The sequence below is a fragment of the Sturnira hondurensis genome, unplaced genomic scaffold, assembly GCF_014824575.4.
Source record: "Sturnira hondurensis isolate 20B ecotype Veracruz unplaced genomic scaffold, ASM1482457v3 Scaffold0006496, whole genome shotgun sequence".
NCBI lineage: Eukaryota > Metazoa > Chordata > Mammalia > Chiroptera > Phyllostomidae > Sturnira > Sturnira hondurensis.
In genome coordinates, this window is record NW_028079127.1 from 21,347,071 (window position 1) to 21,370,047 (window position 22,977).

Here is a 22,977-nt window from a genome sequence, read left to right on the forward strand (position 1 = left end):
CTCCCCCTGGAGAGGAGCCCGCCCTTGCCCCCTCCTCACTGCCAGCCCCACGTTTCCCCTTACAGGTGCACTGTATCAGCACAGAGTTCACACCAAGGAAGCACGGGGGCGAGAAGGGAGTGCCTTTTCGAGTGCAGATTGATACATTTAAGCAAAGTGAGAATGGGGAGTACACCGAGCACCTGCACTCTGCCAGCTGCCAGATCAAGGTGTTCAAGGTAGGGTGGCCACACCACGTCCGCCGGCAGTCCGTGTGCTTGGGTATGCCTGCACTCCCCCGCCTGTGACACAGAAACGTTCTCACAGTTCCACGTGGAGGCCCGGCAGGGAGCTGGGTGTCCCTGCAGCCGGGCTCTGCCTGTACTCCTGCGTGCGCTGGCCTGCTGGGCCTGCCGCCATGGCACCCTCCTCATCTTTCATCGTCCCACATGTCAGTGCGCACCTCTACTGTGTAAGAATGATAGGAGTTGCACATTTTTAAATTTTGTTTTCCTACCAAGAAAACACTTGGACTTTCCTCACAAGGAAAGACAGGGACTGTGCTGTTTATTTCTCTAGCACCTTCTGCAGAGCCTGGTGCACAGTGAGCACTTGGCAGTGACATGAAGAAACCACCAATCCCAGCAGCTGCAGGAGAAACAGCCAGAGCAGACGCCTCTGCACGGAGGAGACCGCCCAGCCAGGCTGCCGGTTCATCCACACTCGTCCATCTGGTGCCACATGCCACGGCCATGGGCACGGGATTCCAGGCCTGGCTGGGCTGTCCGTGATGCCACCTGCATGGGAGGGCGAGGTGTGGCAGAAGTGTGGGTTTGCCTTTCTTGCCAGAGAGGCAGCCCTCTCCAGAAACCTACTTGAGGCTTTGAAAGCCTTGAAGTCGGCCTCTAAAGGAAGCTGAGCTTTCCCCACTCTGTCTGTCTGTCTTCTGTTGCTGCTACAACAAATTACCACATGTTTAGTGGCTCAAAACTATCTACATCTATTGTCTGTCAGTGGTGGAGCTCAGAAGTCTGAAATGGGTCTCCTTGGGCTAATGTCAAGGTGTTAGAGGCTGCGTTCCTCCTGGAGGCTCTGGGGGAAAAGCCTTCCAGGCCTTTCCAGCTTCTCCAGCCTCTGCATTCCTTGGCCCTCGGTCCCTCCCCCATCTCCAGAGCCAGTGAGAGGGTGCTAGTTCTCACACTGTGTCACTCTGACTTCCTGTTCTCCCTCCCTTTTCCACTTTCAAGGGCCCTGTGATTACATTGGGCACCCCTGGGATAATCCCAGATCATCTTCCTATTTTAATCTCACACTATTAGCAATCTCAATTCCATGCAAGCATACCCCTTCTGACATACTTCCAGGTCCTGGAGATGAGGATGAGCCCTTGGCAGACCATGGTGCAGTGGGCACTGTAGCCTCAGGTCCTACCGCCTGCTCCACGGGCCCGTGTTCTGGTTCGCCGAGGGCATCTCCATAAGTGCACTGCTGCTGGTCTTTCCCTGGGCTCCAGTCACACCTCTTTCTCTTCATATACACACTACATCCACCCTTAGATGGTGGTTAATGTCCTCGCCCAGGGCCGTCCAGTGTAATCCATGGCTCTCGCAGTGTGTGCCCTGCAGCTGAGACTATGCTGGGTAGTAAGAGAGAGGAATGAGGTGGGACCTCTCTGTCCAGGGAGCACCCAGTCCTACCCATGGTCCCCACTCACTCCCCTTTCTGCATCTTGAGGCAGAAGCTCAGCGGTGAGGGCCCTGTCCATGGCTCCTTGACCATACACCAGGTGTGATTTCAGGAACTGGGCCAGAAGCTGCTGTGTCTGAGTGACCCAGGAACAGTCTTGGCCTCTCCTGCAGGGGAGTAGGAGCCCCTATCACCAAAACCTGGCTCCTCAGAATGCCCGAGGAGGCGTGGCACCTATCCACCTGTGCCCATTCACAGAAGCAGTTCGAACAAGTGTTTATAAGTGCCAGGAGGGGTCCAGCCAAACTTTCCACCATGCACCCACCCCTGGTCACCTCAGTTCCTGGGAAGCACCCTCCTGCTTCTTGGAATCATGCCCCGAGGCTCTGTGTGGGGTACCAAGGCCTCTGAAAGGGAAGATGGGGCCCCTTTCTGACCGGCCAGCTCCCTGTGGGTATCACCGGGGCTGAGTCCCATCCCCTGAGACACAGGCTCAGCCCACAGTAATGTCACCCTGCTTTGTGTCTTCTGGACGTCTTCTCAGGAACTGGTATATGGAGATGGAGCAGGTGATAGGTGTTCGGCAGCCACATGCGTGACTCTACCACTGACCACTGGATCTGCCATTTATGTCCCCATGTGACCCTCCTGCAAACCCACCTCTCTTCAGCATGGCATTACTCGGACCCTTGGTCCCTAAAATCCCTTGCACCAGGAACCAAAAGCTGTACCTGAGGAAGGTGTACACAGGATGAAAATCCTCGAAGGTGCCATTGAGCTTGGGAATGAATTTTGTTTACTGACTGCCCACCATGCATGACATAATAACTGCCCTGTCCTGGGCTGCCAGGGGTCTTGGTAGCTGACCTCACCAAGCCCACTCTGAACACCTAGGAGGTGAGAGTCCTGAAGGTCCTTGCCAGCCAGCCTGTTGGGGCCAGCCTGGTGGTGGCGCATACCTGGGCTCTTTGCATCAGGACTTTCGGCTTGGTCAGCACTTGCTTCTTCTACAGTCTTTAATGGAACACTTGAGCCTCAGTGTCCTCACCTGTAAATGGGGGGAATAATGTACCTGTGAGGTGTGGACACTGGTGAGTTTCTCAGGCTTACTGGCACCCAGGACAGGCTCTCTTAGGGCAGAGGCCCCACCCTGCATGTGGAGTGTGAACCTCGAGTGGCAGGAGCCCTGGGGCCAGGCATGGAGGCCTTCATGATATGTCTGGGAACTCCCAGCCTGAAGGGCAGGCCAGACTCTGACCAGCAGCCCCTAACTCTTTCTTTTCCCTTCATTCTCCACAGGGGACCCTAGGGGTGCATTTGGATTGGTCATGACTCCTAAGGGTTCCCTTCTGCGAGCGAGCGGCCATTGGTAAAGATCTTTTCCAGGCATTTCCCCACGAGCAGCCTAGTGGCAGGACTCCTGCCTTAAAAAAAGGAAGGGTGCCAGGAAGGACTGTGTCTCTAATGTCTGGAAAGTGAGAGAGATGCTGTCCTGTTTGCAAGAGCCTGCCTGGGCTCCTGCAGGCTTTGGGGGCCCCTGCTCAGCCCTGGATCTTTCCCCCAATAGCCATCTCTGTCTGTTTTTCACTAATTGGACCGCTGTGCTTTGCATTTGTAGCCAAAGGGAGCAGACCGGAAACAAAAGACCGACCGGGAGAAGATGGAGAAGAGAACTGCCCAGGAGAAGGAGAAGTACCAGCCATCCTACGAAACCACCATTCTCACTGAGGTGAGCTGCCCAGGGTGCTGTCGGATTAGATTCTTGGGAGATTGCCCGCCCGGGGGAATGCTGTTTTTGAGAGCACCCATTACATTGTGGTGTGCTCTTGGATGTGGAGCTGTGTTCCTCTGATAAGGCTCTGCGGCCAGGAAGGCCTTTCAGAGATAACTGCTATTTGCACTTTTCAAAATCAGCACTTTTTAAACAAATAGGTAATAGGTCCAAAATTCAAAAGGCATAAGAGAATGTACATTAGAAAATATCTCTCCCAGTGCTTTCCCAGCCTCACGGTCTCTCTCTCCAGGGCAGCCAGCATCTCTGGTTCCTCCCGTATCTGACCGGACTTTCTCTGCCAGTGAATCCCACTCGCCCATGTCCTTACACCAACAGTGCACACAGACACACTGTTCTGCAACTTGCTTATTACTTAAGAGCATATTTTGGCAACTCTTCCCTTTCTGTTCATAAAGTGCTTTCTAGTTCTCTATCCACCCATGTTGCCTTTGTTGTGTGGTGGACATTTGGCTGTTTCCAGCTCTTGACTCTTCACATGGGTGCAGGAGAAGTTCTGCATGTGGGTAACGAGTCTGCAGGCTTCCATTCTTGGAGTGGGATTGCGGGTCGGAGGGTGTGAGCACTTGCTGTTTTGTTGTTTGGGTGGATATCAGAACATGTTTTCTCCTAACCCTGATGCTCGTCCCACACTGCTCCAATCCTTCTGCTCAGAGTACTCTGAGATATTCACTGTCTCCGGCCTGCTCTCCTCCTGTCACCATTGCTGCTGGTGCCACCTCTATTCTTATGGTGCCCTGTCTCTTTTTTTAAACAATGTTTCCTGCTGCGCTCTGTCATCAGGCTAGCTTGTACGTGTTGGTGTGTGTTCTCCACGTAACTTGACTTACTCAGAAGGCCCCCTACAGATCCGTAGGGCTCCGGCAGGGCCATACTGGGGTTAGGGCTGTGTTACAGGTGAGGCCAGGCACAGAGCGTCTCAGAGGACAGTGGCCTGGTCCTGGCTGACAGGCTGTGTGTGGGTGTGTGTGTTGTTTTATCTGAGGGTAAGAGTGGCCAGAGAATCCTGTCCCCACCCAACCCCACCCCTAACCCAGTGCTAGATCAGAGCTCAGACCAGAGGGTATTTTCCAAGGACTGGATCCTGCTTGTGCTGCTTGAGGTCCCTCCCACCCCCGATTGCCCTCCATGCTCTCCTCGTCCTTCGCAGGCCGAGCCTCACTCAGCCTGTCCACCCCGGCTCTTCCGTGACTCCCTCAGTGGAGGAGAGGCATGTGTGCTCATGTAAGGGCTGTCCAGGCGCCATCACTGCATGGCGTGGTTGGATGAATCGCCCACCTGGCCCTATGACCTTGTGAGGTGATGGCTCCTCCTGTATTGCCCATCAGTTCTGTTCCTCTGGGTTTCACACCGACAGATTCCAGCCCACACTCGCACGGGAGGTAAACATTTACCAGCCCCGTGTTTGTGGGCGACAGACAGTAGATCTTTAGGAATGCTTTCTGTGGGCCCTCTCCGAAGATGTGCCATTGCAGGGAAGGCAGGAAGTGAGTGCTCTGTCCCCTGACCTCCCATCAGGCCAAGCTTGTGTTTACTTGCTTTGGGGTACTCACGCATGCGCCACCTTCAGCATCTGCACAGGAAGTTCTTTGAAGTTGAGGATGACGTCTTCTTGTCCTGTGCCTCCCTTAGCTCGTAGAGGACACCTGCAATGTCCTCAGTATTCACTGGACTGTGTCGCAGAGTGGCTGCTCTTGGTGGGTGTGAAAGGCCGTCAGCAGGTTCTTTTTCAAAATAGCTCAGGTTTTAATACTGGCCTTTACTGATGATTTTTTGTTTGGATGTTGTCGGTGGTCCCCTGCTCCCTACTTCATGCGTTTATACCCATTTTTCTGCACCAGAAAAATCTGCTTGTGGGCAGCTTCTCCATTCTGTTTTTCTCTCTGTTTTCTTGTGGGCCCAGGAATCATGTGATCGACGATGTTTCCCTCTTTGGTGTGACTTACTAGGAAGCTCACAGAGTGTCACACTTGGCTTGCTCTGAGGGTGGCCTGTTGAGCGTTTGGTCTCTGCTGCTGTATTTGATTCTTTGGTGTGGCCCTGGTAATCCACCTGTCCTGGCTCATGTGGCCATTCAGTACATGCAGGTTAGGTGTGGAAAGGACAGCAGCTTTCCACGTCAGCTTTGGTGGATGCTTGCTTGGTGCAGCCCTTGGCTCCTGGGATCAGCACCTTAGCAGGGCCAGCTCCTTCCAAGGGCCCCTGCCCTCAGGTCATCGCTGCCCTGTGCTCTCTTCCCACAGTGTTCTCCGTGGCCCGACATGGCCTACCAGGTAAACAGCGCCCCATCCCCAAGCTACAACGGCTCTCCAAACAGCTTCGGCCTTGGCGAAGGGTATGTGTCACCTTTTCCATGTGGACTCTGAAATGATGATGGGTGTGGGCTCCTTTCCTGCTCTTTCTCTCTGTGTCTTCTCTCCTTTTATAGCCTGGCATTGATTCAGGTTTCAGGGCAGCTAACTGGTATTGCATTCACAACTATTTTTATCCTTTTTACAGGTTTTTTGTGCTCAGACTTCTCTAAATATTGTCTGATAGGGCAGCAACTGAGAACCCACTCTAACCCCCTTCCTCCAGTAAAGGCAGAAGGTGGCCCACTGGGCACTGGGTCGGTGTTGTGAGATGGCCTGTGGGCACCCCCGGGCACACTCCTAGGCAATGTGGCCTGGGGAGGCAGATGCTTGGGTAGACAGAGGCTGTGTGGGCCTTCTTGGATATTTGTGCAGCCCTTGTGCCCACTCACTGAGTACCGTAGGTCAGCTCAGAATCCTCTCTTCTGGGTTTCAGAGCTTGAAACGCAGAAGAGGTCACCCAGCCCTGCAGCCGCACTGGCTGTCCTGACTCCAGGGTGACGGGAGCGCTGAGCTGGTGGGCAGCTGCCCCGCTTGTCCCAGGCTGCACGTTGCAGGGCCTGCAGCGTCACTGTGGCGGCTCTGCATGTCATGTTCACGGGGACAGGGGAGGCAGGAAGAGCGCCGAGCAGGTTTAGCAGGCGAGTGTGGGGGCTCCTCGAAGCCCATGCTTGGCAGACAGAGAACTCAGCTAATGGGAAAGCCAAACAGGCACTCGATTTACTGAGTGTGACCCTGAGAGGCAGGTGACAGCAGAGGTATACGTTTAAATTGAGGCAGACCTAGACATAGGTCTGTACCTTTGGGGGGGAATAAGTTCCTTAACCATCCTCAGTCTCAGTTTCCCCACTATAAGGCGTATAAGAATTTCCTGCAGGGCCAGTGGGATGTGTGCAAAGTACCTGGCATCCCGTGGACACCCGAGGAAGCGTAGCTGTTAGGGCCATCCCTGTGAGGGTCCTCTTGTTTCTCACTGTGGCAAAACAGATGTAATATAAAACATGCTGTTGTAACATTTTAAGAGCATAGTTCAGCAACAGGAAGTAGTTCAGGTTGTACCATTGTTACAGAACAGACCCAAGGGGGAGTGCACGATGTACTGTTACCCAAAGGACCCCCCATTAGGTTCGCTATGTTCACTGCCAGAGGAAAGATGTCTGTCAATGCCAGAGATTTGTGAAAAGGAAAGGAAATGTTTATTTAAAGCTATACAGACATAGAGTAATGACTTAATGTCTTCATTAAAATATTAAAGTCCTTTAGGGTACCCAGACACACACAGCCCTAGTCTGGGGTACCATATCTCAGGAAAAGAAGCAGAAGTTTGTGATTCAGGTTCCCAACACTATCAGCTGTACCACCTCCAGGATCTCCAGTTAATCCAAAGCCATGTGGCACCTTCTCATGGCCCACCAGCAAGAGTCCTTTCACCCCTTTTCTTCCAGGCAAAGTCTCTCCTGCTTCCTAAGCCATGTGGCAAAAGGGAGCACCCCAAAGCCGTGTGGTTCTCTCTCTCACCAGAGCTGGGGACTGAGGGTCCTTACTCTGCCAAAGCCATGTGGTTCTCCCTCCAATGGCTGCTGCATCTGGGTTTAAATCCCTGTGCCAATCTTCCTCTGCAGCCCCATTTCTGACTTTTCCTACAATCAGTTACGTCTGCCAACATTCCTGTATCCTTCCAGCTTTCCTGGGCTCTCATGGTGAGTCTGGGCAGGTGTGGCCCCATGGCATGGAGCCAGTCATCTCCAAGCTCTCACGCAGGCGTTACATCTTGGGTGAAAGTCCCTTCCATCCCCCTGGCTCAAAGCATGCCCACAGCTATTTAACATATCTGTGCAACCAGTTAAAGGTTACAGATATGTTAAATGACCAGGCCAGAGGTTAGCTGCAAAGCTGTTGCTGTACAAAACAGCCCTGCATGTTCCTGCTCTATGTGTCCCTTCCCCCAACTCACACCTGTGGGGGGAAGGGGTGAGGACATCCTTTATATCTTTGTAATATTTCCTGGACACCTTGAGTTCTGGGCCCCATTCCAAATACCTATTTGGGGCCCCGCTCTGGGCTGCACCCTGTTACACCATCACCACTATCCATGTGGGATACCATCTTAAATACATCTTTCTTTCCGTTTAAAAACCCAGGTGCTCAGGTCTGTGGCCCCTGTGAGTCCACCCCTGATGAGGGTCAGAGAGGAAACACCACGAGAATGTGTTTCTCACGGATGACGTCAAACTAGGGGTGCTTGTTCACTGCACAGTGATTCCCCGACGGTGCTCCTGTGCCCTCTCTCGTCGCCACGGAGTGCAGTGCCCGGCGGCCCCTTTGTTTGGCTGCTGCTGTCCTGCACTGGCATCGACTCACTGTAGACACTGCCCCTCCTTAGGCTGAGGCTGGGCTGGGAACTCCAAGGGGGAGGAAATTCTGACCGAAAGGAGCCCAAGGCTGGGGTGGGGAGCTCATTGCTGGCTGGGACAGCAGAGCTCATCTGTCCACACCAAAGAGCTCATTAGGGATTGGACAGTGGCTCCTGCTTTTTTTCCTCTGACTCAGGGAGATTCTCATTCAAAAAAAGCCTCTGAGCTGAGGGGAGTAGGAACAGCAGGCAGGGGAGAAGACCCTCAGGAGCCCTGTAGGAGCTCGCTCTCATCGCTCTCATCACCTGTTCTTTACAGGAACAGCTCGCCAACCCACTCCCACCCAGTGGAAGCCCTGCCTGTAGGCAGTGACGTAAGTGTCTGTGTGGGTGCTCAGGCTGCCTATCCCATGGTGTAGAGGCCGAGCAGTCGTCTCAAGGGCCCTCTCTCTGTCTGCAGCACCTGCTCCCGTCAGCCTCCATCCAGGATGCCCAGCAGTGGCTCCACCGCAACAGGTTCTCGCAGTTCTGCCGACTGTTTGCCAGCTTCTCAGGTGAGCATCTCCAGACCCACAGGGATCTTGCAAACACTAACAAGGCTGCTTACCTTCCAGGACTTGCCCTTGGTGCCTGTGGGGCTGTGGTTTTGTCCTGGGGGCCCCAAGTAGTGTGAGTCACTCACTCACACTTGCTGACCTGCACCAAGTGCCAGGAATTGGAGTCCTGTCCCTAGAACTTTCTGGTCAAGTGCGGCTTTAAGGCAGGATCATCTGGGCACCTTAATCAAGACCCCTGTCACCTGCAGGGTGGGCTCTTGTCTGCCTGGGCAGGGCCCTCAGCCAAGCAGGCCAATGCATGCTCACAAGCCTTCTTGGCACTTGTCCTACCAAAATGTTGCTCATTGCTGGTGTCCAGGGCCACGGCCTGGAAGATGGAGGGAGGTGAAGCCGCTGGCGAGAAGGGAAGGCTGGTTCTTCCTTCTTTAAAAGGTTCTTGAGGTCTTTACTGTGGGTCCATCAGGCAGAAGCCCTGAGCTCGGGGCTCTGGGGGTAAAAGGAGAGACTGAGGGTTGAGCCTTGCTGCCAAGCAGAGTCAGACCAGACAGGCAGGGACCGAACCAGAAGGGTGGCTTTCTGGGACATCTCTGGCAAGGAGAGGAAAACACCCAGTTGTCTTTCAGCTCAGCTTTTCCAAGAACTTCTTTTGTGTTGGGGGAAGGGACGGGAGGTCCAGGCAGGGACCCTGTTCTCAAGGAGCTTTCAGCTTTGAGTCAGCACAGACACATAAACCAGGCATCTCAATAGAGTGTGGCCCATCTGTGATGGGAGGGCTCAGAGAGGGACCTGACTTATCCTGGGTGGAGAGATGGGGGACAGCTGGCTGTGGCCGAGAATAGGGTGGTTGGCAGGGGCCTTACTGAGAAGCAGAAAGCTGGAACAAGGCAAGAGAGTGGGCCAAGTGGGTACTGGAGGACCAGGGTGGAGGGTTTGCTTCCCAAGCAGAGTGAAGGAGCAAAGGCTGCGAGGCGGACACCTGCCTGGTGTGGTCATGGAGCAGAGGACCCGGGTGATTGGGGCTGAGTGGACCATGGCAGGAGGAGCATGGAGAGGACTGGGGGGCCCTGGTGCAACAGTGGAAGGGCCTTGGCCTTTGCTCCCAGTGGAGAGGGAGCCACTGTGCCAACGGAATTGTACCTGAAACTGTATTAACTGTGCCAGGAGAAAAAGGATGGGATTTGCGGCTCTGGGCCACATGGCTATTGGCAGGTTTTTAGCAGAAGGCCAATATCCTGCGGGTACCTTTGGGAAGTCCAAGGAGGCTCCTGTCAGCCTCCATCTAGGATGGGGGACTCCTTGGCCTTTGAGGAGGAGACTGCATTCACCTCCGGGGATGTTCATAGAGAGCTGTTCATAATAGCCTGGCTGGGAGCCCCCCTGATGACCATCAGCAGAGAGAGGCTGTGTGAATTGTGGCATATTCATGCAGTAAATAACATCTAATAATGGGCATGAAGGGTCTACATATAGTAGCTGTAAGCCCTTAAATAGAACTTAGAGGGTGGGAGCCAGACATAAAAGGGTATATACCATTCAATTACATTTATATAAACTTCAAAAAACTAGCAAAACTCATCTATACTGCAGGAAGTCAGGACAGCAGTTCCCCGGAGGCTGACACAAGGGGCCTGGGGGTTGCTGGGAACGTTCTGCCCTGATCTGGGTGCTGGGTGCATGGGTGTGTTCAGAATGACTGCAGCCAGTGAGCTGTGCGCTCTGCATGCAGGCAAGTGTACAAGTGACCGATGCCACACGCCCATAGAGGTACACATACATTATATGTCAATAATACAAAGTACAGAGGGAGGGGCGAGCAGGCACAGGCTTCTTTAAACACCTGTGTGTGCTGCTGGGTTTTGTGAATGCCAGTCATTTAGTGCCTGCCATCTCTGGGGCTGTGATCTGATGATGTTTGACTCTTTGTTGCTTCTCTCTCCATGGAATGTTTGATTCCCCCTGAGGGTGAGCCTGGCTCTCCCCCATCCCATGTACCCTAACCCCCCTGCAGAGTCTGCAGGTGCTTGGTGACGAAGACTTTTCTTTGTGTCCCACTTAACGGGCAGTCCCACTTACCTGCCTAGGTGCTGACTTGCTGAAGATGTCTCGAGATGATTTGGTCCAGATCTGCGGCCCCGCAGATGGAATCCGGCTTTTTAATGCCATCAAAGGCAGGTGGGTATCATTTTCCAAGTGGAGGCAGGGTGTGGCAGGAAGCCAACCATGGGGCCCTCTGGGGCAAGTGCAGGAGGGGAGGCCGTGAGAGGGGCACAGGCTGGGCTGCAGCATGGGAGTGAGAGGCTGTGACTGCTGCAGGCTGCTGCTGAAGCACACCCTGCCTGAAGGCCACTCCCTCTTCTTGCCTTTCCGTGAGCCTTGGACTCTGGATCTCAGCCCTTCAGCCATAGGTTGTCAGGTGCTGGCATGGTCTGGGACTTCAAGCTGCCTCCTCCTGGAGGGAAGCCGGGGGCTGGTGAGGCCACTCAGCCTCATGCCGTGGTTTCTCGGGAGGACCGGAGAGCAGCGCTGTGTCCTGATGGAGCTCCCTGCCATGGGCGGGAATGTTCGGTGCAGCAGCCCTGCCCCGCACACGGCTCGGGGGCAGCTGCTCTGAGGCTCCTGTGACTGATAAACTGAGCTTTAAATTTTAACTAACTAATGAATTTAAATTCTAATAACTACACATGAACAGCACAGCTTCAGAGTGAACGAGAGCCTGGGTTTGAATCCCAGATCTGCCTCAAAGGAGCTTTGGAGCTGGGCAAAAGTTCTTAGCCCCCACGAACCTCAGTTTTCTTATCAGTAGAATGAGTATGGAGGTCCTTGCTCCCTCATAGGTGATATGAGGAAGAAACAAATTATGCATGTAAAGTTCTGGAATGTTGCCTAGTGCAGAGTAAGCCAGAGAAAGTATTTGCTTTTATGACCCTAAAAAATACCTCATTTTTCGGATTCGTGTTCTTGGCAGATCACCCTCCACCACCCTGCTGCCTTGGCAAGTCAGTCTGGCTGGGGTTCTTCTCCCAGCCAAACTGTGGAAGGCATTCAGCATCCCCACAGCCTTCTTTCTTTGTCCCTGGGTCCTTCCCCTGCTACATCCACCCTGTGTTCTGGAACATTCTAGAACAACCGAGCTTGGTCTCCCATACCTGCTGTTTATTTCCTTCCTGCCTGCCAGGAACGTGAGGCCGAAGATGACTATTTATGTCTGTCAGGAGGTGGAGCAGAACCGAGTGCCCCTGCAGCAGAAGCGGGACGGTGGTGGGGACAACAGCAGCCTTTGTGGTGAGTGGTGAGGGGCTGCCCCACCAGGGCTACAGGGCGACAAAGCAATGGAAGAAACAGCCGGCCTTCTCACTGAGGACATTTTCCCAGACCCACCTAGGGTAAAGTTTGTGCTAAACTTTATCCTAGGGTTGAAATGTTTAAGGTGGAGGCATCCTGCAGGGTTATCCGGTGAAGATCACTTATTTTATATCCAGGGACACAGAGGCCCAGAGACTGGGTGTGTCCCCCAAAGCCACTGAGCTACTCGTGGTAGAATTAGGAGTTGGTCCTTCTGGCTCCTAGTCAGGTGGCCCCTGATGGCTGTCATCTGGGGAGCGCTTCCTCCTGGGATTTCCCGTGGCTGGATATGTGTTTCCCGCTTTGGTTTGGTTGCTGCTTGAGGCTAAGGGGCACAGCTGAAGGGGTTTGGACCCCCTCGGGGGCATGGGACTTCTGTGGCTTGGCAGTTTTGAGAGAGAACACAACTTTGAGGCCAGTTGTCCCTGTATACCAGTGCTGGCCATGCCAGCTAGTGGCCCTGTCCTTGGGCAGGGCACCAGGGCCTCTGCATCAGCTTCCACATGTGCATAGTGAAGACAGCAGCACGTACCTCGTAGATGTTTCAAGACCTCATTTCAATATGTCATCTCATTGCTTCTGAGCTCCTTGCTTTTGCTGCTGCTGCTTTTTTAAAAACACCCCCTCCCCCTTTATTTCTCTTAACTACTTTTATAATTCCGTAGAAGAGTACTAAGTCACTGATTAGAGAACACAATACAGAAGGAATACGTTGGAGAGGCATTATTTTGTTATCTGACTTTGATGTCTTGCCTTATTTAAAAATATGGAACGCTTCATGAATTTGCATGTCATCCCTGTGCAGGGGCCATGCGAACCGACTCTGCATCGTTTTAATTTGAGTGTATGCGCTGCCGGAGTGAGCACTGTGCTCCTTGCTTCTGAGCACCGGTGAGTGCTGAGTGTCCGCTGAGCTACCAGTCTCAACTTGCATAGTCATTGCTCAGTATTCTCTGCAGAAAGAGTCCTGTCTGCCTCCTTGCAGGTCCCTCCCTACCCGCAAGGATGCCCAACAAGTCCCTGTCTTAAGGGTTTCCCTTGTAGTCATTTATTCGCTTCGTGTCGTCTCAGGAACTGTTGCTAACATTGTTTCACTGTGGGGGAAATTGAGGCATAGTTGACCAGCCCCAGGTGACAGCATTGAAGTTGCAGGGCCTGGGTCCAAACATCGGGACCCTGGCACCTGGCCTCTGAGCCCTCAGCTGCCTTTGCACATTTCTGGTGAAAGTCTAGGCCCTCCCGCTGCTCTTCAGCTTAGTGAGGCTGCAAAGCCCAGAGCCTGAGAGTCGTGATTTTCCACACACGTGAAAAGGGCCACTTAGTGCACGCCCTTGCTCAGGGCAGGTGTGCCACACACAGTGCATGATTTGACCTCGTGGTGGCCCTGCGATGCGGGTGCTGGCAGGGCACCCCAGGGCTCCCAGAGGTGTGGAGAGTGTCTGGTGTCTTGCTTCAGTGAGCTGAGGAGTTAAGATTAGAACCTAGGATTACCCAGTCTGGAGCCTCTTGTTCCCCACCCCTCCCCGCCCTGTGCTGCTCCTGGTGGCACAGGCGCTGTGCACCCTCTACTAGCTCAGGCACTCCTGGTGGCTGTGTTCGGCTGGGGGCGGGAAAGGCCAGGGACAAAAGTTACAACAAAAGGTGCTAGCCTGTGGTCCTTCCAGTTCCTTCTTGTCAGCAGTCTGATTTGTTTGAGGAGTAAAATTGGATCAAGTTGAACAGGCTTTCTAAAAAGTTGGGGAAAAGCAGTCCAATCGGAATTGTTGTTAAAAAGAATCTCAGCAGAGAAGCCTAGCGCCGGTACTGGAAGGAACATTACTCAGGGACCACATTTTCTGGACAGAATCTAACAGGGGGTCAGCATGTTCGAAATCATGGGAAAGTGAATCTGTCACATGGCTGGAACCTGTGAGCTCTGCCACCAACTTCAAAGGGACCCACTGTGTGTGTGTGTGTGTGTGTGTGTGCGCGCGCGTGCACGCGCGCACATGCATGCTTTTAAAGTTGGGCCTGTGATCAGATTTCTTTTTAACTGAGGGTTCTTTAGTTGAGGGAGGAGCTTGGGAGCCCCTCATCGAGTCCAGCTGTGTTTTAGTTTTGAGGGACAGGAGGCCCTTGGACACTGAATAACCCACCCAGGCCTCCGTGGAGTTTGCTCCTGCCTGGCTGGTCTGGGGTTTCCAGTCTCAGGGTCACTGTTACTTTCTGATAGGCTGATGCTGCTCCTAATGCCCCCTTCACCCTTTGGGGTCACAGTGCTCAGCAGACTATATTATGTTTGCATGGAGAAGTGTGATCAAAACACAGGCTCGACTTCCTGCTGCAGCAAAAGCCAGACTCACAAGACAGGGGCTGGCACAAAAGGAAAGAGGTTTTCCAGGTGCTGTGACCTGGGAGAATGGTGGACCCTCTTCTCGAAGCCTGTCTGTGCCTCTGCAGTAGCAGAAGGGCCCTTCCGCGGTCAGTAGCACTTACCTGTCACTCTCACTCTTTGCCACCTGAAGCCATTCCTTGAAACCGTGGGAAGAAAGGAAAGGGAGAGCGGTTTTTCCTTTTTCATTCTGCAGTGAAGTGCATGTTGGGCCACAGGTCAGAATGACTGGAAACTTGTTAGAAATACAGACTTCTGCCAACCCTTCTCCCTCCAGCCACCATCCCCATCAAATGGATGTTATTGGGTCTGGGGTGGATCCAGGAATTCTACATTTCATAAAAGTCCCCCAGGGAGACTGAAACAGGAAAAAATAACCACAGCCTGGCATCTTTTCACCTGTCCGTCCGTGGCTGTGCAGACACCACGTGGCTTCTGGGTGTGTGCCCATTACATACAGCTCCGGCCTGAGCTTCTGCCTGAGCACGTCACTGACTTCTTCGGGTGGGGTCGGGTGGCAGATAGGCTTGCCCCTTAAAAAGCAGGCACTTGTTCTACAGGCGGACCTGTTTCTTCCTTCTCCAGTGTACCATGCCATTTTCTTGGAAGAGCTGACCACCTTGGAGTTGGTTGAGAAGATCGCCAACCTGTACAGCATCCCCCCACAGCACATTCACCGAGTCTACCGGCAGGGGCCCACGGGCATCCACGTGGTGGTCAGCAATGAGGTGAGCCTGCCGCCAGGCCTGCCCCAAAGAGCCAGGACTTTGTGCTCCAGGCAGGGGCAGTGGAACCTGCACCAGAAATACACCCTGTGGGGTTTGGGGATGGCTCAGCACAGAGGTGGCAAGCAGGTTTCATTTGGCGTGCCCCGTGCTTGTGGCTGCAGCGCCTGCCTGGAGTACTGTGAAGGAGAGAGTTTGGAGGCCATGACTGGGCCCTGAATAGCTATGAAGTATCCGCTCCATACCTCATCCTCATCCAGGTGCCGAGCAGGACTCAGGGGCACAACTGCACCCCTGCCTGCAGGGGCCTTACAGTGAGGGCTGTAGGGAGTCGGGAGGAGGCCGCGCTCGCCCAGCGTAGGGGTGGGCCGGAGTGAGGGGTGAAATGGACTGGGAGTTGGGCGAAGAGAGGGTGTGGCTCCTGGAGAGGACAGATGCCTCCTCTGCTGAACGACAAAGGTGCCACGGCCATCCTGGGCCTGTCACTGGCCACCCCGATGTGGCAGGGCTCAGGCCGCTGCTGGCAGAGGGCACAGGTATTGAACAGGGCCCTGCCGGAACTGTGCCTTCAAGTGATCTGATTCCACTCAAGGCTAAGGAGGGGGCTTTGCAACAGGTTTGCTGACACATGTAGGCATTCCTGCAAGTTGTAGAACAGAGGTCTCTAAGCTTGTTCTGTCCTGGACTTTTCCTGTCACTCATAGTAAGGAGTGCCAGTATTATTGAGTGCCCACTGTGTTCCCTCTTCTGTTCCAAGTCGACTCATAGTGACTCATTTAATTCTGGTGGCCTCCCTTGAGGTAGGTGCTATGGTTATCCCATTTCACAGGTAGGAAACTGAGACACAGAGAGGCTGAGTGCCCCAGGTCCCACAGCTGGTAAGGGGTGGAGCTGCGGTGGGAACCTTGGTAGTCCAGCTGCAGAGCCCAAGCTCCGAGCCAGCAGGTTCTCCAACCTCTCCTGAAATGAATCCTTTAAAAACACAGATGGGCTGATGGGACCACAGCTGGGACCCTGAGCCCCTGCCCAGCCCCTAGCAGATCCTAATCCAGTTGTGGGAACTCTGAAAGCCTCTGTGTAGAGGATTATAAAGGAAATGGTACAGGAATGGTGGCTGGGGAAGTAGAGAAGATGTGGGGCTCGGAGTTGGACTGGTAGCTGAGCAACCTTAGGCAAATTTACTGAACCTCTTTGAGCCTTCGTTCCCACATCTGTAAAATGGGGATATTTAATACTTATCGAGCTGGTAAGGGTAAAACGACAAGACTGTTAGGTACCAGGAGATGCTGAATAAACAGCAGATGTAATTGACAGTGCTTAGGCACTTGTTTTGGGGAGTAAGTGATGGACAGATGCTTAAATTTGACAATGTATAAAATGTAAGTCTTTTAATAGTCTTTATATTTATTTCATAATTGTCATTATTAGTAATAATCCTTTGCTCCTCGTTACAGTTGCTAAAGCCCCTGAAATGGGAGTCTCCATTTCAGGAGCATTTCAGCCTTGGGTCTACAAGGTGCCATTGCCTTCCTTTTTAATTAAAAAGTGATCAAGTGGTCAAGCAGCCTCAAAGAGCAGATGTGAGAGGCTCTCATCTCCCCACTCTCTTTTCCTGGGGGGGTTTACACTGGGTCTGTGTGGTCCTGGCAGGTGATCTTGTGTGTGGTGTCCACTACGTGCCTGGGCGTGTGGACGTGCGGGTTCTCTACCACGCAGCCAAGACTCGGTTGTGCCTTCATCTGCAACTTGCTGTGTTTGTCCCCAGTTCAGAATTCCTTCCATATTGTTATGTTCAACTATAATGCAGCTATTTTTTACCCCCATTTCACAGATAAAGAAAAGGAAGCCCGGAGTTCCTAACTTTAGAATAGTCTGGAAGGTTAAACTGCCCTGAGCAATGGGTTGTCGTTGTGGCATGGAAAACTTGTCACTTTGCAATTCAGAATGGATTTCTTCCGTGAAGACAGAAGCCAAGAATGTATGGAACCCTGGCAATTTCATGGGTCTCTAAAGGAAGTTCCTCCTCCAGCTTGCCCTGTGACCCCGAGAGTATGCAGTTAAGCAACTGAAGCAGAGAACAGAATTCAAATGCCACCCCAGCTAAATAGGCCATTCCTATTCCCCAAAGTCTCCTTGCCTCTTAACCCCAAATCAATTGGAAACCTTTTGCTTCTTAATTGCCTGGAGCACTGGAGGAAGCCTGGCCAGCCCTTGCTGCCGTGGGGGTGTACAAGGGCACTTAATTAAACAAGGGAGTTACTGATTAAGCCTGTGTGGGCACTGCCTAGGGCTTTGCATGCCCAAGTGACTGGGTGGCCCAGGGTCCTAGAGGGCACAGGCCAGCAGTATAGAGTGAGTGTGCTTCACACATCATTAGGCCCTGCAGCGTGGCGTGGGTGTCTACAGGTGGGTGGATTTGCAGGATTTGGGGTAATAATCCAGAGCAGGCAATAAAATGTGGATGCATTTTGTAAATTGGAAAGCAGTTTTGCTGTGGTATTGGCTAGTGTGTGAGTGTGATGTGAATGTTTATGTGTATGTGTGTATTTTTATAATTCTTGCCATTTATATTGTGACAAGCAGCATACATATGCAACGAGTACATAAAGTGTATGTGTGCAGTTTAAAGAATAATTGAGCCCTGGCTGGTGTAGCTCAGCGGATTGAGCACTGGCCTGTGAATCAAAGGGTTGCTGGTTCAATTCCCAGTCAGAGCACGTGGCTGGGTTGCAGGCCAGATCTCCAGTACGGGTTGAGTGAGGGGCAACCACACATTGATGTTTCTCTCCCTTTCTTCCTCCCTTCCCCTCTGTAAAAACTAAATCAGTAAAACCTTAAAAAAAGAATAATTGAAGTACCCAATACTTGCTCTACAGTTAATATAGTGTTATGTTAGAAGCCCCTTTGGAAGCTAATTTCATATTCCTTTCCACCTCTCCACCTGTTGGTCTGAATTTTGTATTTATCATTCTCTTGTTCCTCCTCAATGTATTGTTGAATTTTGTCTGTTTAAAAACTTTGTATAAGTGGCATAATAGTGTATTCTCCTGTGATTTTCTGCTTTTTTCCACATGGTATTATTAAAAAAATTTTTTTCATCTTCACCTAAGGATACATTTCTTGATTTTAGAAGAGGGGAGGGGGAGAGAGAGAGAGAAAGAAATACTTATTGGTTGCTTCCTGTATATACCCTGACCCGGGATCCGACTGGCAACCGAGGTATGTGCCCTGACCCGGACTGAACCCACAACCTTCCGGTGCACGGGAGGAGGCTCCAACCAGCCAAGCCACCTGGCCAGGGCTGCACGTGGTAATTTTGAGATCTGTGCGTGTGAGGTGTGCTGCTGTAGGTCACTAGCGCTGCTGAAGGCATGACAGTCCGTGCTCTTAGTGTCGACTGACATGGGGCTGTTTTTGGTTTGGGTGCAGCGTTAGACCTTCTTAGGTATGCTTTGTGTGTGCGCGCGCAGTGTATCAAGGGTGTCTGCCTAGAGGACAGATGTCATGTTTCCAGGTCTCACGGACAGTTCTGTAAAGCGGGTACACAGATTCACACTCCACCAGTAGTGGCACCAGCCTCCATCACTCTACCTCCTGGTTATATATTTTTTATTGTCAAAACAGCCCCATTTCACACGGAGATAGGAAGAAAAAGGCTGACTTACCCGGAGTCATGAGGTAGCTAATCAAAATGGAAACTCCAGAGAGGTGGCTGGTGAGTAATTCTTCCATTCCCACCACATTTTTAGATGCAGGGAGTGGCACTCTGTTTATTCAGGGTTGGGCATCAGTAGGTTTGCAGTTGTTTGTATGGGAAAAAAGATGCAGATTGTGAGTATTACAATAGCTTTATCAACTCTGTGTTTCACATACTCAAAACTGTAAACCTACTTTTGCCCACCTCTGTACCTGGTGCTCCTATGACTCTAATGGGCAGATCCTGCTAATTACCCAGGTTTTTTAAAGCATATTAATTGTCATATATTGCTACTGTACACATACACTCTCCTATACTGTGTCTGCTAGACGGACCGGAAGATCCAGTGACCAGGACAGAGCAAAACAAAAGCAAACAAAAATTTAATCCCACATTTAAATCTAATAACATTTTGATTCCTTTCCAGGCTCCTTTTTGTCTCTTATATTCAGTTTTTTGTTACTTAAAATTGTAATCATATTGCACATTTATTTTATATCACATTTTTGTAGCTGAAGTCAAGCATCAGCATTGGCCTGCGTTTGTGCAAACACGGTGACTGTTGTCTCTGATGGCGTGTGGCGGGCTGCTGAGTGCTGAGGTGTTTCATGTGGTACGCACTCATTGTTGAAGGGATGTGGTCTCTCTTTCGCCTTTCAGATGGTGCAGAATTTCCAAGATGAATCCTGTTTTGTCCTCAGTACCTTAAAAGGTAAAGCCTCCCTCCCACCTCCAGCTTTCCCGTTTATTTGAAGAATGCTGGTTGCACCCCCAGGGTAATGTGTAGTGAGGTGAGCAGGGCTTGCCTGCACACTGCCCCCTCTGGAGGAGGTTCCCTGGGATTGCTCTCTGGGAAGGAGAAACAAACTTCCTGGGGACCCTAGTCCTGGAACAGGAGAGTTAGCGAGACTGGCCCCAGAGTCACTCTGGAAGGGACGTCCTGGCTGGACAGTGTGTTCTCCATGGACTTGGTGCCAGGTAGACATAAGATGGATTGAGTTTTTCTAAAACCTGGGTCTCCAGGAAGAGTAAGCATGGAATATAGCAGCTAAGGACAGTGTACTGGAGACCTGGGCTTGGGGCTGGGGTAGGATGTAAAGGGCCCTCCTGAGGAAGGGGCCTGAGAAAGAACTTGGGGGCCAGGAAAAAGGAAAGACCAACTGTGACCTGCCTTAAGGGCCAGGAGAGGTGAGAGGTGCGAGTCTGGCATCTGTCCAAATGAAAGCCATCTGACTGGGTTTGAGATACTGCGTCAGGACAGGGCCTGGGGGCCGCAGCAGCCTAAGAAATACTGTTTGCCCAGAGCCTCCTTGGATGTAGGTCTTTAGTCCTTGAGTCCAGAGCAATGGTGGAAAGGCCGCTGTCAGAGAGAGACTCAACAAGACAGATGTGAGGGCATGTGCTGAAATGTCTGCTTTTGCCAGTGCACTGTGCTGTGCGCAGCCTTATTTCGGTGGTGTCTGGCAGCATTCGTGCCTTCTGTGACTCCCAGATGCCAGGGCACTGTGCCTGTCTTCCTGGAAAATGCCCAGTGTTTCCCTCTTGCAGCCGAGAGCAGTGATGGCTACCACATCATCCTGAAATGTAGCATCTGAGCAGAAGTACAGCCAGCAGCTGTCTCCACCTCCCAGCCCTGTGGACCCCCTTGGACCCATTGGATGTGGAAATCGCACCTTTGTGAGCTGCATCCTCCCCTGGCAAGCTGCAGCTAGAAGTAACCTTACCTGGTGTGTGAAAGCCACAGGCTGACAACCAGCAGAAACCCACAGATGTGGTCTCCGGCATGCAGAAAGCCACTGGCTCGTCTCTCCCTTCCCCTTTAGCCTGAATGGTTCTTTGGTCTTTTTCCCAGACTTGCCACTCTAAAGAGGCGAACAGTGGGGTATCTGCTCTGAAACCCCTCCCACTCTGAGTTGGAGGCTAATCCACGGGCTGTCTTGGTGCCTCCTGGCCTCTTCTGCCGCCAGATGAAGTTCTGCCTCACCCCAACCTTTGCCTTCTCTGGTGACTGAGGAGGCCCCATGGCTGGGACTGCTGACTGGGTGGGGGGGCGATTCACCACCCATTTTTGTTCATGTTGGTTTCCGTCCTTGGGGGCCCTGGTGAGCATCTGTCTGTGCTGTTCTTGGGTGGATTGATGGAAGTGGGGTTTATTCTGTGCCTTCTTCTCCTTTCACCTTTACCTTGTATCTAAGGATCTGCTACTACAAAGCCCAGAGCTGGGCTCATCTCTCTGCGTTGGTGGGATACCACAATGTGTGTGTAGGACCCACCACACGAACCTGGAGGCTGCTTTTAGGCACATTCTCATGAGTATATAAAGGATGAGAACAAAGTGATTCCTCGTGAGCTCCTTTGGTGTAGTTTTGTTTCCTAGCCGTCATGGGTAAGGACCAGGAAATGGTCATCCCAGTGTATGAGGAGGTGACCTTGACTGTCACGATACCTGGCCCTCTCGGGTGGGCTCACCAAACTCCATTAAAGAAGATCTTGGTTACCTATGGCCAAGTCTGCCCAGTGTCCTAGGAAAAATTGCGTTTTCTGTGAGGGCCCTATTTAAATGGTGATCTTTCTTCACTTGTAGGGGATGCGAGTAGAGTGTTTTGCCTATACCGGTGTGATCCGATCACCTTTCTTAGTGGCCTATGAGGAAATCTGAGTATCAGTAACTGGTAGGCTGGCCTCTGTTTCCTGGGACCCAGCAATCCGTGCTGGCCCAGGGCTTCAATCCTTTGCTAATTTAGGTTCATCTTCCAAAGCATAGTGAACCTATGACCACTGAACAGGGTTTTACAGCTTCTAAATTAGAGCTTTTGGGGGGTACAGTGCTAGGGTCGGGGATGATGAGAATTGGGTAGACCTTGTTTTATAGATGCGGAAACTGAAGCCCAGAAGGGCAAAGCCACCGGCCTGATAACACATGGGGATTTATGTCAATTAGGGTATTGACATAAATTTGTCATACAAACCAGGCCACTTTTGAGAGTGAATGGGATCTATAATAATTAGGTTGGGACAGTGGGTGTGGTATTTCTACAGAGGTCCAGATTCCTTTGCCCTTTTTGAAAGGGGAGGAGGAGCTGGTAATGGCTTTATTGAGATATAATTCATTTACCACACAATTTATTCATTTATCCATTTATGGTGTATAACTCAGTGATTTTTAGCAAATTCACAGAATGACCATAATCAATTTCAGAGTGTTTTCAGCAGCTCCCAAAGGAACATGCCCCCGTTAGCAGTCGCTCCCGACTCCCCCACCTGCCCTAGTCCTGGGCAACCACGAATCTGCTTTTTATACGGCTCTACCTATGTTGGACCGTGCATAGATAGAGAACCATGCAACGCACGGTCTTTTGTGACCAGCTTCTTTGACCTGGCGTCGTGTTTCCTGGGGCCATCCCCGCTGAGCGTGTGCCAGCGTGCCAGTCTATATTCTGTGCATAGGCCACGTCTTGTTCGTCCACCTGTCACTTGATGGGCGTTGAGTTGTTTCTACTTTGTGGCCATTACGAATGATGCTGCTACAGGCATATTTGTACAAGTTTTCATGTACACATATGTTTTCATTTCTCTTGGAAATATATATAGGAGTGGAATTGCTGGGTCATATGGTCACTCTGTATTTAACTGGAGTAACTGCCAGGCTGTTTCCCAAAGCAGCTGCACCATTTTCCACTCCCATTTCATCCACGTTCGAGAGTTCCAGTTTCTCCACACCCTCGTCAACACGGGCTATTAGCCGTCTGTTGGATCACAGCATCCTAGTGGGTATGAAGTGGTATCTCATGGTGGTTTTGACTTGCATTTCCCTCATGGCTAACGATGTTGAGCACTTTTTTTCATGTGCTTATTGGCTATTTGTATATCTTCATGGGAAGTATGTTTATTTTTTTGCCCATTTGTAATTGGGTTACTTCTCATTTTATTATTGAGTTATGTGACTCCTTTATATATTCTAGATACAGGTCCTATATCACATACATGATTTGTAAAAATGTTCTCCCATCTTGTAGGTTGTCTTCACTTTTAAAGTTTTCAATTTAATAAGATCCAAGACTACCTATTTTTTTCTTTAGCCGCTTATGCTTTTGGTGTCAAATCGAAGAAACCATTGCCTGATC

At 51.7% G+C, this 22,977-nt stretch overlaps 1 protein-coding gene and 1 non-coding gene across 4 annotated transcripts in view; one reads left to right on the forward strand and one right to left on the reverse strand.

Annotated features, from left to right (window-relative positions):
- Window positions 1-21,192, forward strand: part of TFCP2L1 (transcription factor CP2 like 1) — a 48,702-nt gene extending 27,510 nt beyond the window's left edge. The window contains exons 6-15 of one of the 3 annotated variants that reach the window (XM_037049860.1): window positions 66-218; window positions 3,284-3,394; window positions 5,701-5,792; window positions 8,481-8,535; window positions 8,622-8,715; window positions 10,800-10,890; window positions 11,894-12,000; window positions 15,017-15,159; window positions 19,514-19,565; window positions 20,402-21,192. In XM_037049860.1, coding sequence (XP_036905755.1) covers window positions 66-218; window positions 3,284-3,394; window positions 5,701-5,792; window positions 8,481-8,535; window positions 8,622-8,715; window positions 10,800-10,890; window positions 11,894-12,000; window positions 15,017-15,159; window positions 19,514-19,565; window positions 20,402-20,448 — 945 coding nt within the window. In that variant the 3' untranslated portion in view covers window positions 20,449-21,192. Of the gene's footprint in view, window positions 1-65; window positions 219-3,283; window positions 3,395-5,700; window positions 5,793-8,480; window positions 8,536-8,621; window positions 8,716-10,799; window positions 10,891-11,893; window positions 12,001-15,016; window positions 15,160-16,987; window positions 17,834-19,513; window positions 19,566-20,401 lie in introns of those variants that run through there. The other 2 variants (XM_037049862.1, XM_037049861.1) reach the window with 2 other exon arrangements.
- On the reverse strand, window positions 12,821-12,927 carry LOC118989675 (U6 spliceosomal RNA). Its single transcript, XR_005067052.1, has one exon. It is a non-coding gene; the product is annotated as a U6 spliceosomal RNA (small nuclear RNA).
- Window positions 21,193-22,977: the final 1,785 nt, after the last annotated feature.